Source organism: Eleutherodactylus coqui, chromosome 1 (genome assembly GCF_035609145.1).
Source record: "Eleutherodactylus coqui strain aEleCoq1 chromosome 1, aEleCoq1.hap1, whole genome shotgun sequence".
Lineage (NCBI taxonomy): Eukaryota > Metazoa > Chordata > Amphibia > Anura > Eleutherodactylidae > Eleutherodactylus > Eleutherodactylus coqui.
The window spans coordinates 269613939-269633213 of NC_089837.1; the positions used below are offsets into that span (position 1 = coordinate 269613939).

Here is a 19275-nt window from a genome sequence, read left to right on the forward strand (position 1 = left end):
TACCCGGATTAACAATTAACCTAAGATTTATATCCTGTAATATCCTTCCCCTCTAGAAAAACATCAAGTCCCCTTTTAAGCTCCTCTATGGATTTTGCCATCACCACTTCCTCAGGCAGAGAGTTTCACAGTCTCACTGCTCTTACAGTAAAGAACACTTTTCTGTGTTGGCAATGAAACCTGCTTTCTTCTATACGTAGCGGATGCCCTATTGTTATAGTCGCAGTCCTGGGTATAAACAGATCGTGGGAGAGATACTTGTATCGTCCCCTCATGTATTTATACATAGTTATTTGATCACATCTTAGCCGTATTTCTTTCAGGGTAATTAATCCCAATTTGGATAGCCTCTCTGGGTATTCCAGTCCCTTCATTCCATGTATTAGTTTAGTTGCCCTTCTTTGAACCTCCTCAAGAACTGTAACATCTTTCCTGAGCAACGATGACCAGAACTGTACGCAGTATTCCATGTGGGGCCTTACAAGTGCCTTATATAGTGGTAGAATAATGTTCTCGTCCCTCGCCCCTATACCTCTTTTAATGCACCCCAAGACTTTATTAGCTTTTGCAGCAGCTGACTGGCATAGGTTACTCCAGTTTAATCTGCAATGCACTAGTACCCCCAGGTCTTTTTCCATCTCACTTTTCCCTAGCTGTACCCCATTAAGTGTATATTGATGACGTTCGTTTCTCCTGCCCATGTGCATAACCTTACATTTATCAACATTGAACTTTATTTGCCATTTTTCTGCCCAAGCCCCCAGCTTATCTAGGTCTATTTGTAGCCATACATTGTCCTCCGTGCGCATTGATTATATTATGTAATTTTGTGTCATCTGCAAATATTGATATTTTACTGTGCAGCCCCTCTATCAGTTCATTGATAAATATATTGAACAGAATTAGGCCCAATACTGAACCCTGTATTCTGAGTATAGTGAGTACCGAGGCAAGACGGGGGAAGGAGTGAAGGGTACTATTCTATCTTGTCTCCACGATGAAGAATGGGTGGAAACAAGATGAATGCCCACAATTTGATTGGCTGCAGCTGCTGGGCACTACTCCCTACACTGCCCCTGGCTGTGACAGCATTTTCAGCGTCAGGAGCAGCATCTGCAGCGTGGACGCTGAGGCCCGGCAAGGGGACGGAGCTGTGAGCCGGACTTCCATGACAGAGCTTCTAGCAGCAGCAGCAGCCGACAACAGCAAAACGGAAGCAAGGAACTGTCAGAGCAGGGAGGCAAGTGCCAGGAACAGTCCAGCAGGACCGCCAGCCCCGACACACAGATTTCAGCAGCCACAGGCAGGGGAGATGGTAGTGTAGTGGGGAGCGGCGCCATGTAACACTTACAGCGCAGGACAGCGGTAGCAGCTACAACCATGCCTAACGCTAACCCTCAGCCTAACCCTCCACCTACGCCAAAGCACTGCTGTCCGGCAAGTGACTGTGGCCACTGATGGGCGGGGGGAGGTGGGTGGGGGATCGGGGACTGAACAGCACACACAAACAGCCAATCGGAAGGTAGCGGCTTGATAGCGGGCGTTAACTCCAGCAAAGCCAGGTCAGCACCTAGATTCTGGTAGAGACAAGATACAACAGTACCGGAGTGAAGAATCTCTACTGTGATAGATAGCAGAAACTCGAAACATCAGATTCAGAGCAGCTGTCAGTCGCTTTGTGAATATTACTGAATTTAACCCATTCCACCTGCTGGTGTTTTAGGAGCGGGGCCAGGCATCACCCCCTCAACTTAGTAGACTGATGCAACCTGTGCAGTTGCATAAATCTGTACACCCTGAAGGCCGACCTTCATTAGCTGGATGGACTGACAAGACAACAAAGATCATATTCTTGAGGCAAAGCAGAGTCCTTTACTTGCAGAGAATTAAATCAGGAATTGTTGCAAAATTGACAGTAACTTGGGGTAGTAGAAGCAACATTAGGCTTACTTGGGCTCAAGATAGTTGACTCGAGCAGCCTAAGGTTGTGACTCAGCGTTGGGTAAACTCTGCATGTTTCCCTTTGGGTACTATCTCACTCCCAGTAAGGAACCAGATGACACTTCTCACTCTGCTGGCACTCTGACAGGTTTGTTACACTATGCCTCAGCATTCAGTCAAGTCATTTGGCACTGCACACACAGCCACTGAGCACTTTCCATCAGCTGGACAACAACTTTGGACATGCCATCAACATAATACCACACTTCCACTTGGATATGCCCACCTCTTACATCACTTGGGGTGTACCCCACCGAATACTGCTTTATGCTGTAATAGTGCTTACTCATGGAAATTAAAAGAACAATGTAAAAACAGAGACAACAGTATTTTATTTATGAGATTGTACCTGGCATGTCCTTGCAACACAAAATGAAACAGGAGGTCTATATTTCCATGTTTCTATGGGTCTAATATACCCAAGTGTGCTCTTACTGTGTTTCCCCGATAAAAGGCCCTACCCCAATCTCCACCGCCTGAAAGTAAGCCCTAGCTAGGCTACATGTAAAAACAACTCACTTAACAGGTGGTGGTGCGGGTCCTTTGCGATGGCCTGCGGCGCTGCTGCAGGCTGCCATGTCCTCCTCTACGCCGACAGAGCAGTTCTTTCTAGTAGCGGGGCTTGAATACCCCGCCTCCAGCAAACTAATTGTCTGATTGGGTAATTGAGCGCCGCATCAGCCAATGAAATCCGGTGCTGGATTAACCAATCACAGTCATTCAATGATGTCATTCAATGAATAGCTGTGATTGGATAATCGAGTGCCGGCTCGGCTGAAATCAAACTCCGGCTGCTAGGTAAGTATTATTAGATGCCCCCCCCCCCCCCCGAAAATAAGACACTGTGCTTTTTTTGGAGGCAAAAATTAATATAAAAAGACCGTGTCTTATTTTCAGGGAAAACGGTACAACTGAAAACAAATACCAAAGCTTCATCCCAACTGTGAAGCATGGTACAAGCAGTATCATGGTGTAGGACTGCTTTGCCCCCAAGGGCCTGAAAATCTTGTGTTTGATCATATATTTTACAGGAGGATGTAAGTTGCAGCAGTGCATGAACTGAAGCTAATGAGACATTGGTTGATGCAACAAGACAATGACCCAAAGCACACAAGTAAATCAACTAATGAGTGGTTGAAAAAAAGATTTAATGAGTGATCAATGCAGAAATCCAGGCCATATCAAGGGGTAAACTTAAGGCCCTTTTACACGGAATAATAATTTTTCAGGTAACCATTGGATCATGCAAAACTGAATGATAATGATGTGCTTAGCAGGCAATCTCTCATTTTATCCAGACATAACAACCTGCCAGTAATCGACCCTTGTAAGCAGACAATCATTCATCTATGAACAACTGCCTGTTTGCTCTGAATAGAGGTGGGTGCTCCCCCTTCATTCAGTAAGTGATCTTTGCTTCTGTGTGAAAGCACAGGAGGAATTCTTGGGGCGACTGTTGGGCACTTAAGCATGTAAAATGACTCTTAAATTATAGATAGACTGCAAACCTAAAACCTAACAATGTCAATAATGAACCTAAATTAATATTTGAACCATGGAGCATTTTCATAATTTGTTGGTGGTATATTACATTATTGTGACTACAAAGAAATTATTGTAACCTTCACATACTACATAGATCATATACTGACACCTTACTATTAATAAAGAAATACTATAATTAATACTTAATTATATGAAGTAATGAACTTTTAGAAAACATTTTTTTACATGAACCAAATGTATTTGGCATTGTTGTAATCTAGATTGAATGAAGGCACAACTAATTGCATTCATAAAGAAACAAAGTTTTTGCCAATATGCATCCTTACAAGCTATGTCTGCAGTCTATACCTAACAATGAACTTATATATTTTCACCATACACCAAAAATTGGTTGTTTTCTAGATTTAATTAACAGGTTTAATAAATAATGCTTATAAAATATATAGTTGTAGACTGACAAACATTCACTTCAAGCTTTCCTTTAATATTGTAGCTGTTTTCTTATTTTTAGAATATGCTTGCAATGCGTTTTTGGTCACTCTGTCCTGCTTTCTCCCCACCTCCCATTGTCCTGCAAGGTCATTGAGTCCAGTAGGTCTCACATCAGTGAATACCTCTAAAGTAACTAAGTAATGAAGAAGACAGAGTAACTGCACAGTTTAGACTTTCCTAAATCGGTTAATGTATCCTGAAGCATGACATTTTGCAAACAGCATGTGTGTGATGTGCACCAGGGCTTGATCACTTTGACAAGAGCAGTATCTATTGCTATTTTTTTTAAATAAAAATGATCTGTAGAAAAAAATCTCTACAAGAAATCACCTCCTCTTCTAGTTGCTCAGAACAGATTTTTTGTGCCATTTAATCACTTTAAAATTTCTTATCTTTTATGTACAGGTTATAGTGGTTGCACAAACTGATAAACAAGGCGCTGAGATACATCAGGTTTTCGAATGATGCCTTTTTTGTAGTACTGCCGAATAGAACGGCTTAGTTTATCGTAGTTCATTGCTGGTCGGTTCTTTCTGATTCCCCAAAGGCGTGCGACTTGAGCAGAATCTTCAATTTTAAAGATACCTGAGAAAATAGTAGTTTGACAATATGAGATTGGCTATATGAAAAAATAGTATAACAGATACCAGTCAAAATTACTTAGCCTTTATTATTACTTTCTTTTACACACACACACACACACACACACACACACACACACACACTCATGTTACGGATCTTTATGGTACGGATCTCTGAAATGCTCCCATAGATAATTACATAACATACTGTTATCTATACAGTAGACTGCCTCAGTAACTGGCTTTAGCAGAAACAGTTGTTCACTTAAAATATAAAAACAATTTTTTAGAACAAAATAAGATAAATAAGTATATTATGTGAATGTATAGAATTCTTGCTTGAGTGTTGATGCAATACAATTACCACTTGGGATCAGAATCTTTTCTTCTTTTTAGGGCAGATTGGCTAATGTGTTTTTGTCCTCCTCTAAACCAATAGGGTGAAACAGATTTCTAAAATTAACCCTACCCCTTCCCTTTATCTTCTGCCTCTCCCTTCCTTTGGTTGAACTTAACAGACATATGAATTATTTCAACCATACTAACTATGTATGCCAGTTGGAATACGGTACCTCCTTTAGACAGCACAGAACACAGACCTCTAGGGATTTTAAATATCGTAAAGAGCCTTTGCACACTGCACCTTTAATGGCACATGTTTGCTACTGTTTATGGAGAGTGATAGAAACAGATGAACAAGTATGTTTGGACATTTCTATATGTCATCACCATCAGCAGATTATAAATGGAAACTGCAGCGCACATGTGCTGCAGAATTGTTGGTGCAACAGCGGGTAAAACAGGGCCAGCATTCTGCTATTCATCATGATCCCAGTAGTCAGACCCTCATAGTCAGACTTTTACAGTTGTGGTCAATACCTGATTTTTCAGTATAAAAAAATCCAATATTGTCAGAAATAAGTGGATATGTACCAACTTTGTTTCAATAGAATAGTATTGTAGAGTTTTGAAGGGACCGCCAGGGTCATTTGGTCCAACCCCCTGCTTAATGCAGGATTCACTAAATCATTCCAGACAGATGTCTGTCCAGCCTCTGTTTGAAGACTTAAATTCAAGGAGAACTCGCCACCTCACGTGGCAACCTGTTCCACTCATTGATAACACTCACTGTTAGATTAAATATTAGAAAAAAGTTTCTGTATCTCCTCCCTTTCAGTTTCATCCCATTGCTTCTAGTCTTTCCTTGTACAAATGAGAATAGGGCTGATTCCTCTGCACCGTGACAGCCTTTCAGATATTTGTAGACAGCTATTAAGTCTCCTCTCAGCCTTATTTTGCAAGATAAACATTTTGAGATTCTTTAAAAGTTCCTCATAAGACAGGTTTTGCAGATCGCTCACCATCTTGGTAACTCCTCTCTGAACTTGCTCCAGTTTGTCAATGTCTTTTTAAAATTAGGGTGCCAAGAACTGGACACAGTATTCCAGATAAGGTCCGACTAAGGAAGAGTAGAGGGGAATAATTGTCTCACGAGATCGAGACTCTATGCTTCTCTTAATACATCCCAGAATTATGTTTGCCATTTTTGCTACTGCATCACACTTTTGACTCATGTTCATTGTGTATGTGCTTTTCTTCATTTTTCTTGCGCAAATATAGGACTTTGCATTTCTCCTTGTTAAATACCATTCTGTTAGTTGCTGTAGCTTGTCCATATCTTTTTGAATCCTGTCTCTTCTCCAGTGATAACCATCCCACCTAGCTTTCTGTCATCAGCAAACTTGATCAGTTTCCCCTCAATTCCCTCCTCTAGATCATTTATAAAAATGTTGAACACCACTGGGCCCAGCACAGAATCTTGTGGTATCCCACTGAGACATTCTTCCACTTGGATGTAGTTATTTATGACCATTTTAGGAGTACAATCACTCAGCCAGTTCTCAATCCATCTAAACGTTGCCTTGTAAATCCCAATATTGGTCATTTTTTTCAATAAGGATAGTATGAGATACTTTGTTAAATGCTTTACTAAAATATTTTCACAGTATGTCCAAATACATTCAACAAAAAAAGATTCTGTCAACATACATGCAGGCATTTCTAAAAGAAAAATAAACAGTATATGACATGGACAGGATTTAACCCCTTAGTGATCGCCGATATGCCTTTTAACAGCCTGTATCGGCAGTCTATGTATGAAGAGAGCGCGCGACAATTCCCCTTATATCGCGCCTGCCAGCTGTTTCTTACAGCCGACACCCGGCGGCAACAGCTCCGATCAGCCATGCCTTTAAATGCCACTGTCAGGAAGCCATGCAGGTGTCATGGCAGCCGTGGGTCTTCTGAAAGGCGCTTATGTCATGGCTTGATGGACTGCCTGCCCGATCGCAGAATGATGTAATGCAATAGCGATCAAAGCATTGCAAGTTGTTGTCCCCTCTGGGGACTAAAAACAAAAGTAAAAAATAAGAACAATAGAGTTGTACTAAATTATTTTAAAAATAAAAGAATCTAAATAATAAAACAAAAATACATATTTGGCATTGCTGCATCTGTAAAACTCAGATCTATCAAAGTAATGCATGTTGTAGAAAAAAAAAAGAACGCCAGAAATGCGCTTTTTTTTGGTCACCCTGCCTCCAAGATAAAAATGCAATAAAAAGCAATCAAAAAGTTGGATGCATTCCAAAATAGTACCAATGGAAACTATAGGACGTCCCGCAAAAAAGTAGTCCACACACAGCTAGGTTGATGGAAAAATGAAAAAGCTATTGCGCGCAGAAGAGGGCCGCAGAAAATAATTAAAAAAAAATTAAATATATTTGAAAAAAAACAAAACAAAAACACTATGTAGGTTTGGTATCATAGTAATTGTACTGACCCATAGAATAACGCTATCATGTCATTTTTGTTGTAGTTTGTGCGCCATCGAAACAAGACGCAATAAAAATTTTTACCCCACTTCTCTCCACTTACATTTTTTTTTAAAGTTTTTTAGTACATTATATGGTACATTAACTCGTACCATTGCAAAATACAGCTCGTCCGGCAAAAAACAAGCCTTCATATGGCTACGTCGATGGATAAAGGAGTTACAATTTTTTTAAAACTTAAAAAAACGAAAGTGGAGAAATGAAAAAAAAACTAGGTTAATAACCTAGTTTTTTTTTCATTTCAAGGGGTTAAGACACCCATTTTGCATACTTGGCTGTACAACCTCTGTCAACAATGACAGCCTCCAAACATTTTTGATAGCCATCTATGAGCTTTTTGCACATGTCTGCTGGTAGTTTCTACCACTGCAATTCTCTCAACTGTTGAATGTTTGCAGGGTTTCTTTTCCCAATAGCAGATTTCAGCTCTCTCCAAAGATTTTCAATTGAATCAAGATCAGGACTCATTGCTGGCAAGTTTAAAGCATTCCACTTTTACCTTCTTGAACCATTTTTGTGTACTTTTGGATGTATGCTTTGGGTCATTATTCCACTGTAGAAAATCCACAATAATTGCCTAAAGGGGCAAAAGACACCTATAAATAAATGTCTCACTGCCATGGAGAAAAAAATATTTTTTAGCAAACTAAATAATCTTTATTGAGAACTAGATCAACACATATTACAGTACAAAGTCAAAAGCCCAGGTCGACTGAGCAGTGCAAATATTTGACTCCGCTCTCTGAGATATAATTCTGACAATAATAGAGTCATGACCTCTATAATAGCGAAACAAAATCTGCATACACATTTAGGCCCTTAGGCCTCATGTCCACGGGGAAAATCAGATCCGCTGCGGATTTGTAACGTGGATTTGGGCTGCGGATGCACTGTAATTGTCTTTTATTTTTCATGAGCGAGATCAATTGAGCTATGTGCTCTATGAGCTCCTGCACGCGTGATCCGCACTAAAATGGAGCATGTCCATTTTTTTTCATGCTCCAGAAATTTTTTAATTACCATCCGCGGGTATTTATCTACCCGTGGGTGGTCAATGCATTCCTATGGGGCGCGGATCCACGTGCGGGAAAAATGCTGCGGATTTTAATTCTTATTTTCCCCGTGGACATGAGGCCTAAGGCTGCAGACATGGGGCTCATGGAAAACAGCATACAGCGCTTTTCTAAAAAAAAAAAAAAAACTAAAAAAAAGAAGAAAAAAAAAGGACCTGCCTAATAAAAAAGGAAGGGAAACGCCAAGTTCAAGGAACTCTTGCTTAGAATTGGCCTGGTGTTAAAGCTGCAGATGGTGCATGTCAGTAACATGGAATGCTTTTGTTTTAGAATGCTGCTACACCATTTGCGAGGGCCAACCTCTTTTAAAGATCTTAAAAATCACAATGATTAGGATTTGGCTATATTCAGAGAGGCATGTGAGGCAAGACGGTTAGTACAGAATGACAATTATTGGGATTTAATACTGGAAGAGGCCGTACAAAATAGATTAGTCGTCAAGGTGAGAGCGCTTTTTGCTTTATTAATAGCGACCTGTGGACTTTCAAGTCCTCAGCAAATGTAGGAAGAGTACAAAAAAGATATGGCGGATGATATATTGCACAGATTGCAAGAGCATAATGAAAAGGTTACATACAAGGATTTAATTTACAACGAAGCACTAACAAAAGGTGGAAGACCAGCTGATAACGATAACTGGAAAAGAGTTATCAGACTTCAGAATGAGTAGACTACGTAGTGCTGGGGAAGTTCGTAGGGATTTAATACAAGAACTGGATAACGATACCGCTTCATTGCAACAGCAACCTATGCAGTACATTCCATGTTTGAACTCAGAACAAAAAAGCATTTTTGATAACGTTATGCAACACATTGAAAATGGTAAAGGTTAGAGATTAGAGCGAGCACACTCGTCTGAGCTTGATGCTCAATCGAGTATTAGACTACTTCAGATGCCCGCTACTCGAGTCAAGCACCACACGGTACTCAAGTAAATTTCATTTTCCTTCCCCGCATGTTTAGCGCCATTTTGTAGCCAATAAACATGTGGGGAGGGCTTTACCACTTCCTGCTGTGACGTGCCAACCCTCTCCACGTCTACAGCAGTGAGTGGCTGGCGGAATCAGGTGACGGCCGAGTATTAGGAAGGGGGTACGATGGGCCCCATCTCCTTGTATAACAGTCACCATGGATGCTAGTAAAACTGGTTGAGGGGCACAGGTGGCTGATAAAATACTACAGGGCTCCTGGTCAACCCACGTTGCTGCCCAGTCATCAAATTATAGAGAACTCAGGGCAATCTGGGAAGCATTAGTCCGATTGGAGGATATTTTGGAAGGAAAACACATAAAGGTGTTGTCTGACAATATAACTATCATATCTTTTATCCGCCACCAGGGAGGCACCCGGTATCCACACTTACGAGTGATGGCACAAAGAATTTTATCCTGGATGGAGAACGTCCTGTCACTAACAGCGGTCCATTTAAAGAGGTCCTTAAACCAGGTAGCAGATTTGCTAAGCCGGAAAAAGCTGGATACAGGAAATTGGGCCCTCAATACAAAAGTTTTCCATCATCTCATGAAGCAGTGGGGCCAGCCATAAGTTGATCTGTTTGCCGAGAGCTTGGATGGTGATAACCACTAGTTTAACGACTGTCTTACGCCACTTCATACTTAAAATTTTTTATCCAAAGAGGCTTGACTCTTATCCCAAGTCGACAAGATGGTTTGTTGGAGAACTCGAGAATGGAACTGTGCCCGGGGAACTGCAAGTATGCATGATATCATATGGCCTAAGATCTTCATTGCCTCTCTAATAGAGACATAATTTTTCTTTTTGAATTTTTGGAAAGAATTTATAATTTGTGATATTTTAGGTTCCGGAAGGAATGAGACTTCGTTTACTGAATCTAGGAGCACCCCCAGAAAATTTTTTCCTAGTATCGGGAAGCGAACTGGATTTTTGGAAGTTAACTATCCAGCCTTAGTAAGAAAATAGACTGAGCGTTTTGTCTAAGTGAGACTGCATAGACTCTGTATTCTTTGCTGTTAACAAAACATCATCCAAATAGGGGATAATATTGATGCCTTTTTCGCATAAATAACTAATCGATTCAATCATAACCTTAGTGAATACCCTTGGGGCAGAGGAAATGCCAAACGGCAAACAGACAAAATGAAAATGGAAGATATCCCCTCCTATCCTTACCGCAAACCTCAAAAATTTCTGGGATGCAGCATGGATAGGTATGTGATAATAGGCGTTTCCTAAATCAATTGTGCACATAACGTGAGACGGTCCTATTAACGGAACAGTGGATCTGATAGTCTCCATCTTGAAAGTAGAATTTTCAATAAAACAATTTAGTGATTTTAAATAAATAATAACCCTAAATGTTCCGCTAGGTTTCAGGACTAAAAATAAAGTTGAATAGTAACACTGACCTCGTTCATCTATGGGAACAGGCTTAATAGCGTTCAATTTTCTAGGGGGAATAGACGCTAGCTCTATCTTATATCCTGACGTGACGACTTTCAGTACCCAGGGATTACCAGAAATCTGGCTCCATCTTCCTGGAGAGAGTCTACCCCCTACCGCAATCTTTTTATCTGGGTTCGGGTTTAGCAGAAAAGCCAGAGTTTTTACCTTTTCCTCCTTTCGGGTAGGACCAGCTGCCCGATTTCCCTTTATTTCTTGCTCTGGGTTGTTCAGGCTCCTTCCGGAAGGATGGCGTTCTCCTCTGGAAAAAAATTGTTGGAAAACCTTGGTCCGAATAAATATTCTCCCTGAAAAGGGATTGTACGTAATCTGTTCTTGGATACTGTATCACCTGACCAGTCCCTAAGCCACAAGGCTCTTCTGGTGGAATTTCCCAGCCCTGTGTTTCTTGCTGCAAATCTTACTGATTCGTCCAACCCAAAGGCTGTTGCATTTTTGATTAATGGGATGCAGTCTAAGATTTCGTCCCTGGAAGTTGACTGCTGGAGCTATGACTCTAAAGTATCCAGCCATATGTACATTGACCTTGCTACAGACGTCGCTGCGGTATTTGCTTCGATTATAGTTGAAGCCGATTCCCAGACTCCTTTAAGGAAGCCTTGTATCTTTCGATCCATTGGATCCTTTAGCTGCGACCCATCTTTGAATGGTAGAGATGTTTTCTTTAATAACTTGGCTACTTGTATGTCTACCTTTGGGATTGCCTTCCATAAAGTTGTATCTTCAGGTGCAAATAACAGATGCCCCTTAAATTCCCTGGGAATGGCTTGACCTCTTTTAAAGGGGTTGTCTCGCGAAAGCAAGTGGGGTTAAGCACTTCTGTATGGCCATATTGATGCACTTTGTAATATACATCGTGCATTAAATATGAGCCATACAGAAGTTATTCACTTACCTTCCCTGCGCTGGCGTTCCCGTCTCCATGGCTCCGTCTAACTTCAGTGTCTAATCGCCCGATTAGACACGCTTGCGCAGAAGGGTCTTCTGCCTTCGGGTCTGTCCGGCAGCAGCGGCGTTCTGGCTCTGCCCCCTTCTACGCGTCATCGCGTAGCTCCGCCCCATCACGTGAGTCGATTCCAGCCTCCTGATTGCTGCTGCAAATTGCCGTGATACTCTGCGGTCAGCCTATCTGTCAGATAGGCTGACAGCGGAGATGCATCTGCCAGCTCCTGCTCCTGGGCATTCGCTTCCGCGGCGGGATACCGCAATGCCCATGGACAGGGGGCCTAAGTGTACAGATGTGGCTTCTGGATTTATTTCTCTGAGCGTACAGATGTAATTACTGTGCTGGCATGGATTTGTCCATCTCAGGAAATGGAGCGATGCCCATTGTATAACAAGTTCGCAAATGAAGATCAATAAACAGTTTATTGTTTCACCATTCATCCTGATTCCTGGAGTCCCTTGTCACCAAGTTACCATCTGCACTCAGGTACCCACCACCCTCCAGAGGAAAGGAGAATCACCCCAATTTTATTTTAACCATTTTTGCTTATCATTTTGCCTGGAACAGGTTTCAATCTGTATTGAGGCTGGCTTCACGAATTGAACATTTACTCCATTCCAATAGTATTGTTGGTTGCTGCTGTGGTCGGGAGCAGTGATTCATTGCCACCGCTGACCCGGTCACCAACTGCGCTGCAGGAGGGCACTACACTGTCATAAGGTAGAGACTAGAGATGAGCGAACGTACTCGGATAGGCACTACTCGTCCGAGTAATGTGCCTTATCCGAGTACCGCTGTACTCGTGCTGAAAGATTCGGGACGCGCTGCGGAGCGGGGAGCTGCAGGGGAGAGCGGGGAGGAACGGAGGGGAGATCTTTCTCTCCTTCTCTCCCGGCCGCTCTGCCCCGCTCCCCGCTCCGACTCACCTGTCAGCAGCGGAGCGCCCCGAATCTTTCAGCACGAGTACAGCGGTACTCGGATAAGGCACATTTCTCGGACGAGTAGTGCCTATCCGAGTACGTTCGCTCATCTCTAGTAGAGACCTTTAAATATGCATTTATTTCTTCTGCCGGGGTGCCCCTACTTATTACAGGTAGAGTGTAGAAAATCGCCAGCCATCAATACCACCATCCCTCCCACAATACTTTTGTGGCCATTAATATCTTTTATGGTTTGATTTAGTTCAATTGCTCATTTATGAGACATTGTACATTTGTGCCAAACTAACAGCTTTCATTGCTGCAACAGTCGTCCATGTTAAACTATTTTTACTGATATTACAAATTGGTATTTCTTCATGATCTAAGTTCAGTGGCAGCTTAATTACTGAATGTGCTGTTCGTTCACCATCAAGCAGCGTGGCAGCTTTTCCAAAGGCAGCTACTGCAACTGCTTTATATTTCCGAATTTGAGCTAAGAGCAGATTTAAAAGGAAAATTTTACCAGTACCTCCTGGGACATCCAAAAAAAAAGCACCTTCACCATTTTCAATGTGTTGCATAATCTAATATAAATAAGCTTACATGCTTTTTCTTTCACCACACTTTGACCCCTTTGCTTTAACTTTGGTGTATGATGTTGGTGTCATTAGATGACACACATGCTCACTGGTGCCGTAAAATCATCAAAAGTTTAATACATTTAGGGACCTGTTAGGCAGGTTGAAAATTACAATGTTAAGTCTATGAGCGTGCGCTGCTGTGCTTCAGGACTGCGCTGCAACATACACTGCCCAACCAAGAGCGATAGAGAGCAATAGAGACAGAGTGAGACAGTGATAGACAGAGAAAGCAATAGAGACAGTGAGAGAGCGAGAGACAGAGTGAGAGAGCAATAGAGAGACAAAGCAATAGAGGGAGAGACATTGAGAGAAACAATAGAGAGACAGCGATAGGTAGAGAGACAGTGATAGATAGAGGGCGATAGAGACAGTGAGAGAAAGACAAACTATGATAGACAGAGATAGACGATAGACAGAGAGCGATAGAGAGACAGAGCAATAGACAGACAGAACGAGAGCAACAGAGAGAGAGAGAGAGACACAGAGAAAGTGATAGAGAGAGCAATAGATAGAGAGAGACAGAGAAAGCGATAGAGAGAAAGCAAAAGAGAGAGAGAGACCCAGAGAAAGCAATAGAGAGAAAGTGAAAGAGAGAGACAGAGCAATAGACAGACAGAACAAGAGACAGAGACACAGAGAGAGAGACAGAGACACAGAAAGAGAGAGACAGAGAAACAGAGAGAGAGAGAGAGACAGTGACACAGAGAGAGACAGAGACACAGAGAGAGAGACAAAGACAGAGAGAGAAAGAGATAAAGACAGAGAGAGAAAGAGAAAGACAGAGAGAGAAAGAGACAAAGACAGAGAGACAGAGACACAGAGAGAGACAGAGACACAGAGACCTGTAGGCTTTTTTATATAAGATATCTGTTCCAAATACAAAGTGACACTCTAAATAATCACCTAACCAAGCAGATTTAGCAGTTCACATCCACCACTTTTGAAACATTTTATGTTTTCGTAGTGAACATCGGGTCAATCTAGTATCATCAAAAATAGTTCTTTTGTTCTGGGTTAAAACATGGAACATATCGCTTTATTGCAACAGCAACTTACGCAGTATCATAATACAGTTCTTGTATTAACCCTTTCCAATCCATTTATTTTTTCTTATCCATTCTTCCCAGCTCCAAATAAATTGGAGCTGGGAGAATGGATAGAAAAAAATTCATTTTTCCTTCACCCTCCTGATCTGACAGAGTTCTGCCTCCCGGCTCGGTGATCATGTGACAGCTAGGGTCAGGTGGCACCCAGCGCTCACAGGATCGCCGGGCAGAATACGGAAGTAATACTACCGCATTCTCCCTTCAGGCTCCTGGCTTGGCGTTCATGTGACAGCTGGGAGTCAAGTAACACCGGCGGTCACATGATCGCCGGCCGGAATCTCTCTGCATTACATAGCGCTAATTGAACGCTATGTAATGTGTAAAGGAGAAGGCAGAAAAGGTTAAAAACCCTCTCTGCCTTCTCCTCGGGGGTCCTTGATGAGGATCAGTGCAGGAGTGTATCTGCACCCGATGTGTCTGATGATCGGGTGCAGATGCACTCCTGCACTGCAGTGTCGGGCCTGTCCCGACATTGGAGCTGTGGAGGAAAATGATGATGTCAGGGCAGGCCCGACATTGGATTGGAAAGGGTTAAATCACTACTAACTTTCCAAGTTCTATGTGGTCTACTCATTCCGAAGTCTGGTAAATCTTTTCCAGTTATCGTTATCAGCTGGTCTTCCACCTCTGTTAGTGCTTTGTTGTAAATTAAATCGTTCTACGTAACCTTTTCATTATGTTCTTGCAATCTCTACAATACATCATTTACCATAACATTTCTATACTTTTCCCACATTTGCCGAGGATTTGCAAGTCCACAGGTCACTATTAATATAACAATGGGCTCTCTCACTTTGGCCACTAATCTACATTGTACAATTCCAATGACTTTCATTCTGTACTAATCCTTTTCTTTCTCGTGCCTCCCTTAATGTAGATAATTCCTAACCATTGTGATTTTGAAGATCTTTAACAGAGGTTGGCCCTCGCACATGGTGTAGCAGCATTCTCAAACATAAAGCATTCCATGTTGCTGACATGCTCCGTATAAACTCTACCACATGGCTACGTTGCTGCTGAAATAATGGCCTGACTGATGCATGTACTTCATCTATGGCATTTGTGAGCTCTGTATTTCTGAAATTGAAAATGGCTTGGTCGCTGCACTGAACTGAAAGACTCTACATTGATGTGGGCATTAAACATTTTTGACAAAATAGGGGAATAAGGAACCACCCAACTATTATCAACATTAGCGTAACTACCATTTGGAAGTTTTATAGATGCGGTTTGACTTCCGTCCACTGGCGCTCTTCGGCGGTATAGGGGGTATCCGTTTTCATTGTAAAGCTTACGTGGCAATTTTTTAGTGCATTTGCCATCTTTCATGCGAGGGGTTTAGGGATTTTCATGGCCGCCTGAAAAATGCATCATATTTTTAACAATGTCATGTAGTGCCTTGTCACTGCTTGAATCAGGTATTTCAGCGCTGATGTTATCAATCTGATTGGGTGTCAGCTTGTCTAATAACCAAATTAAAATGTGAACATGTGATAAGCCACGCTTCTGCCATTCTATGCAATACATAAATCACGACACCTCTATATATTTTTCCTTTTGTTATAACTGACAGTTTTTTAACGTTTAATCTAAAAACTCTTGAAATTACATGTATGCATACATAGAATAGTATGAAGGTATGCATACACATGCAGATATCGCGGGCTGTTTACAAATGAAGACGGTAGAATAACCATAAGAATTTAGGCAGAATGGTTATTATACCGTCTTCATTTATCAAATCAAAATGCTGTAGCAAATGACGCAAATTTAATAATATAAAATAGCAGTTGTTTGCTTTTAACCTTACATATCGACATAAAACTGATTGGCCAATAATTTGCTCATGTTTGTATTCCATGAAAATTTTCAATTAAAAAAACCTGATTGGCCCGTTGTCTACATTGTGGTATCTTGTATCATAATGCAGACATAAAAATCCATACAGGACACATTTGTTTGTCAAGGAAAGGTCTGCTACAGTGTTGATTTGCGGTATTTCAAAGTGATAGACTTCCTGCCCCTTGCTAAAAAATGAGAGGATATTGTAATGCGCCATAGTATCAGGCACCCTGGTTAATCTGTTATCACAGGCAAGTAAAACAATATCACGGGTAGCAAACTGTTAACCTGTAGGCATGGCTGTGACTTCATTTATAAATGTGTGTTATATCGTCTTTCGTGTTCCCCACTTGGTGTACGATCTGGGTGCATCACTAATTTATAAGTGCAAATTATTCACATCCATGTATGTGCCTTGCCATAAGTATGTGTGTATAAATATGCATGCCTCTTCGGATCTATTTTATTATGCCTTGATGAATGACTGAGATTAAAAGTCCAATAGCTTGCATTAACATTGTGTATTTTTGTTATCCATGAAAAAGGTATCATATCTACAAGATTACTTGGTTTCTCTTACTGGGAACTCACATTTTGGCTAACACAGACTTTTTTCATGATACCTAATGGAGGATACCAGAATGTACCATACACGAATGGAACTGAAACATCTTCTGAAGAAATTGGCACAACTGGACAGCAGCATTTTCTTTTCAACCATATGCAAGAAGGAACATTTAATTCCCAAAGGACTTTGCCTGAAGAATCCCACTCTGAACACCTACAATACTCATTATGCAAAATGTCTATGCCACAGGACTTCTGGGAGACTGCGGAAACACCTCATCCATGTCTCTTACAACAACAAGAAAAAGACCCTTGTGGAGATGCAAACTTTAGGGAACAAACTTTAACCCCTTAGTGACAGCCCAATAATATTTTTAGGTCCTGCCATTGCAGGACGTGTATGGGGAGAGATAGCGCCGCTATCTTCCTCCATACAGCATGGGCATCAGTTGTTTATTACAGCTGACACCCGTAGGCAATAGCAGAAAGCGGCCGCGCGGTCGATCACGGCTATTAACCCTTTAAATCCTGACAGCAGCATTTAAATCCCCAGACCGATGTCAGATCGGGGGAGCCGTGCAGGTGTCATGGCAGCCGGGAGCCTTCTGATAGGCCCCATAGCTGTCTTGGCAGACTACCCATCAAGCAGTCCCCAAGGGGTGGCTTGATAGATTGCCTGTCAGATTACAGTATGATGTAATGCTATAGCATTACATCATACTACAGAAGCGATCAAGGCATCGCTGGTTGTGGTACCCCCTGGGGGCTAAAAAAAAGTGTAAAAATAAAATGAATACATTTTTACTAATTATTAAAAAAACTAATAAAAAGTTTTAAAAAAACCCTTTTGCCATATTCGCAATAAAATAATCTAAATAAAGCAAAAATACGTATTTGGTATCCCCGCGTCTGTAAAAATCCAATCTATCAAAGTAATGCATTATTTACCCAGCATGGTGAGCGTCGTCCAAATAAAAAAAATAAAGAACGCCAGAAATGTGCTTTTTTTTGTCACCCTATCTCCAAGAATAAAATGTAATAAAAAGCTCTCAAAAGGACGTTTGTATTCAAAAATAGTATCAACGGAAACGACAGGACGTACCGCACAAAATGTGCTCTCACAAAACTATGTTGACAGAAAAATAAAAAAAGTTATTGTGCGCAGAAAACTGAGACAGAAAATATTTTTTTTAACAGTTAAACATCTTTAAAAAAGAAAAAACTGACAAAAACCACAAGTACCACAGCAAAAAAAACACAAAAAACTATATTAGTTTGGTATTGTAGTTATTGTACTGACCCATAGAATAAAGTAATCATGTCATTTTTGTTGCAGTTTGTGCGCCGTAGAAACAGGATGCACCAAAAGATGGCTGAATGTCGTTTTTGTTTCCCACTTCTCTCCACTTAGAATTTTTAAAAAGTTTTTCAGTACATTATATGGTACAATAAATAGTACCATTGAAAAATACAACTCATCCTGCAAAAAACAAGTCCTCATATAGTGACGTGGATGGATAAATAAAAAGGAGTTACGATTTTTTGAAAAACAAAAATGGAAAAAAGTAAAAAAGCTCAGGCACTAAAGGGTTAAAGGGGTTGTCCCGCGAAACAAAGTGGGGGTATACACTTCTGTATGGACATATTAATGCACTTTGTAATATACATCGTGCATTAATTATGAGCCATACAGAAGTTATTCACTTACCTGTTCCGTTGCTGGCGTCCCCGTCTCCATGGTGCCGTCTAATTTTCAGCGTCTAATCGCCCGATTAGACGAGCTTGCGCAGTCCGGTCTTCTCCCTTCTCTTGGGTCTCGGCAGCAGCGGAGTTCTGGCTCCGCCCCCTTCTACGCGTCATCGCGTAGCTCCGCCCCGTCACGTGTGCCGATTCCAGCCAATCAGGAGGCTGGAATCGGCAATGGAACGCACAGAAGACCTGCAGTCCACCGTGGGTGAAGATCCCGGCAGCCATCTTCACAAGGTAAGTAAGAAGTCACCGGAGCGCGGGGATTCGGGTAAGTACTATCTGTTTTTTTTTTTTATCCCTGCATCGGGTTTGTCTCGCGCCGAATGGGGGGGCTATTGAAAAAAAAAAAAAACCCGTTTCGGCGCGGGACAACCCCTTTAAGGAACACACTTAGAGGACATGAACCTGGAAATGCAACACTTTTACACAGCACTACAGTGCTGCCTAATTAAGAGCAAGCAAAAGACCCTCCAGAAACTTTGACTCAAAGCAGGCCTGTACCCAAACACTGATCA

The 19275-nt window shown here is 41.5% G+C and overlaps 1 protein-coding gene across 5 annotated transcripts in view; it reads right to left on the reverse strand.

The window, feature by feature from the left end:
• Positions 1 to 3132: 3132 nt before the first annotated feature.
• SPDEF (SAM pointed domain containing ETS transcription factor) overlaps positions 3133 to 19275 on the reverse strand; it is a 212573-nt gene continuing 196430 nt past the window's right edge. For 4 of the 5 annotated variants that reach the window (XM_066608772.1, XM_066608780.1, XM_066608788.1 and 1 more), the window contains exon 6: positions 3133 to 4584. In XM_066608772.1, the coding sequence (XP_066464869.1) occupies positions 4406 to 4584 (179 nt within the window). In that variant the 3' untranslated portion in view covers positions 3133 to 4405. Of the gene's footprint in view, positions 4585 to 7973; positions 8052 to 19275 lie in introns of all 5 variants that reach the window. The other variant, XM_066608799.1, reaches the window with a different exon arrangement.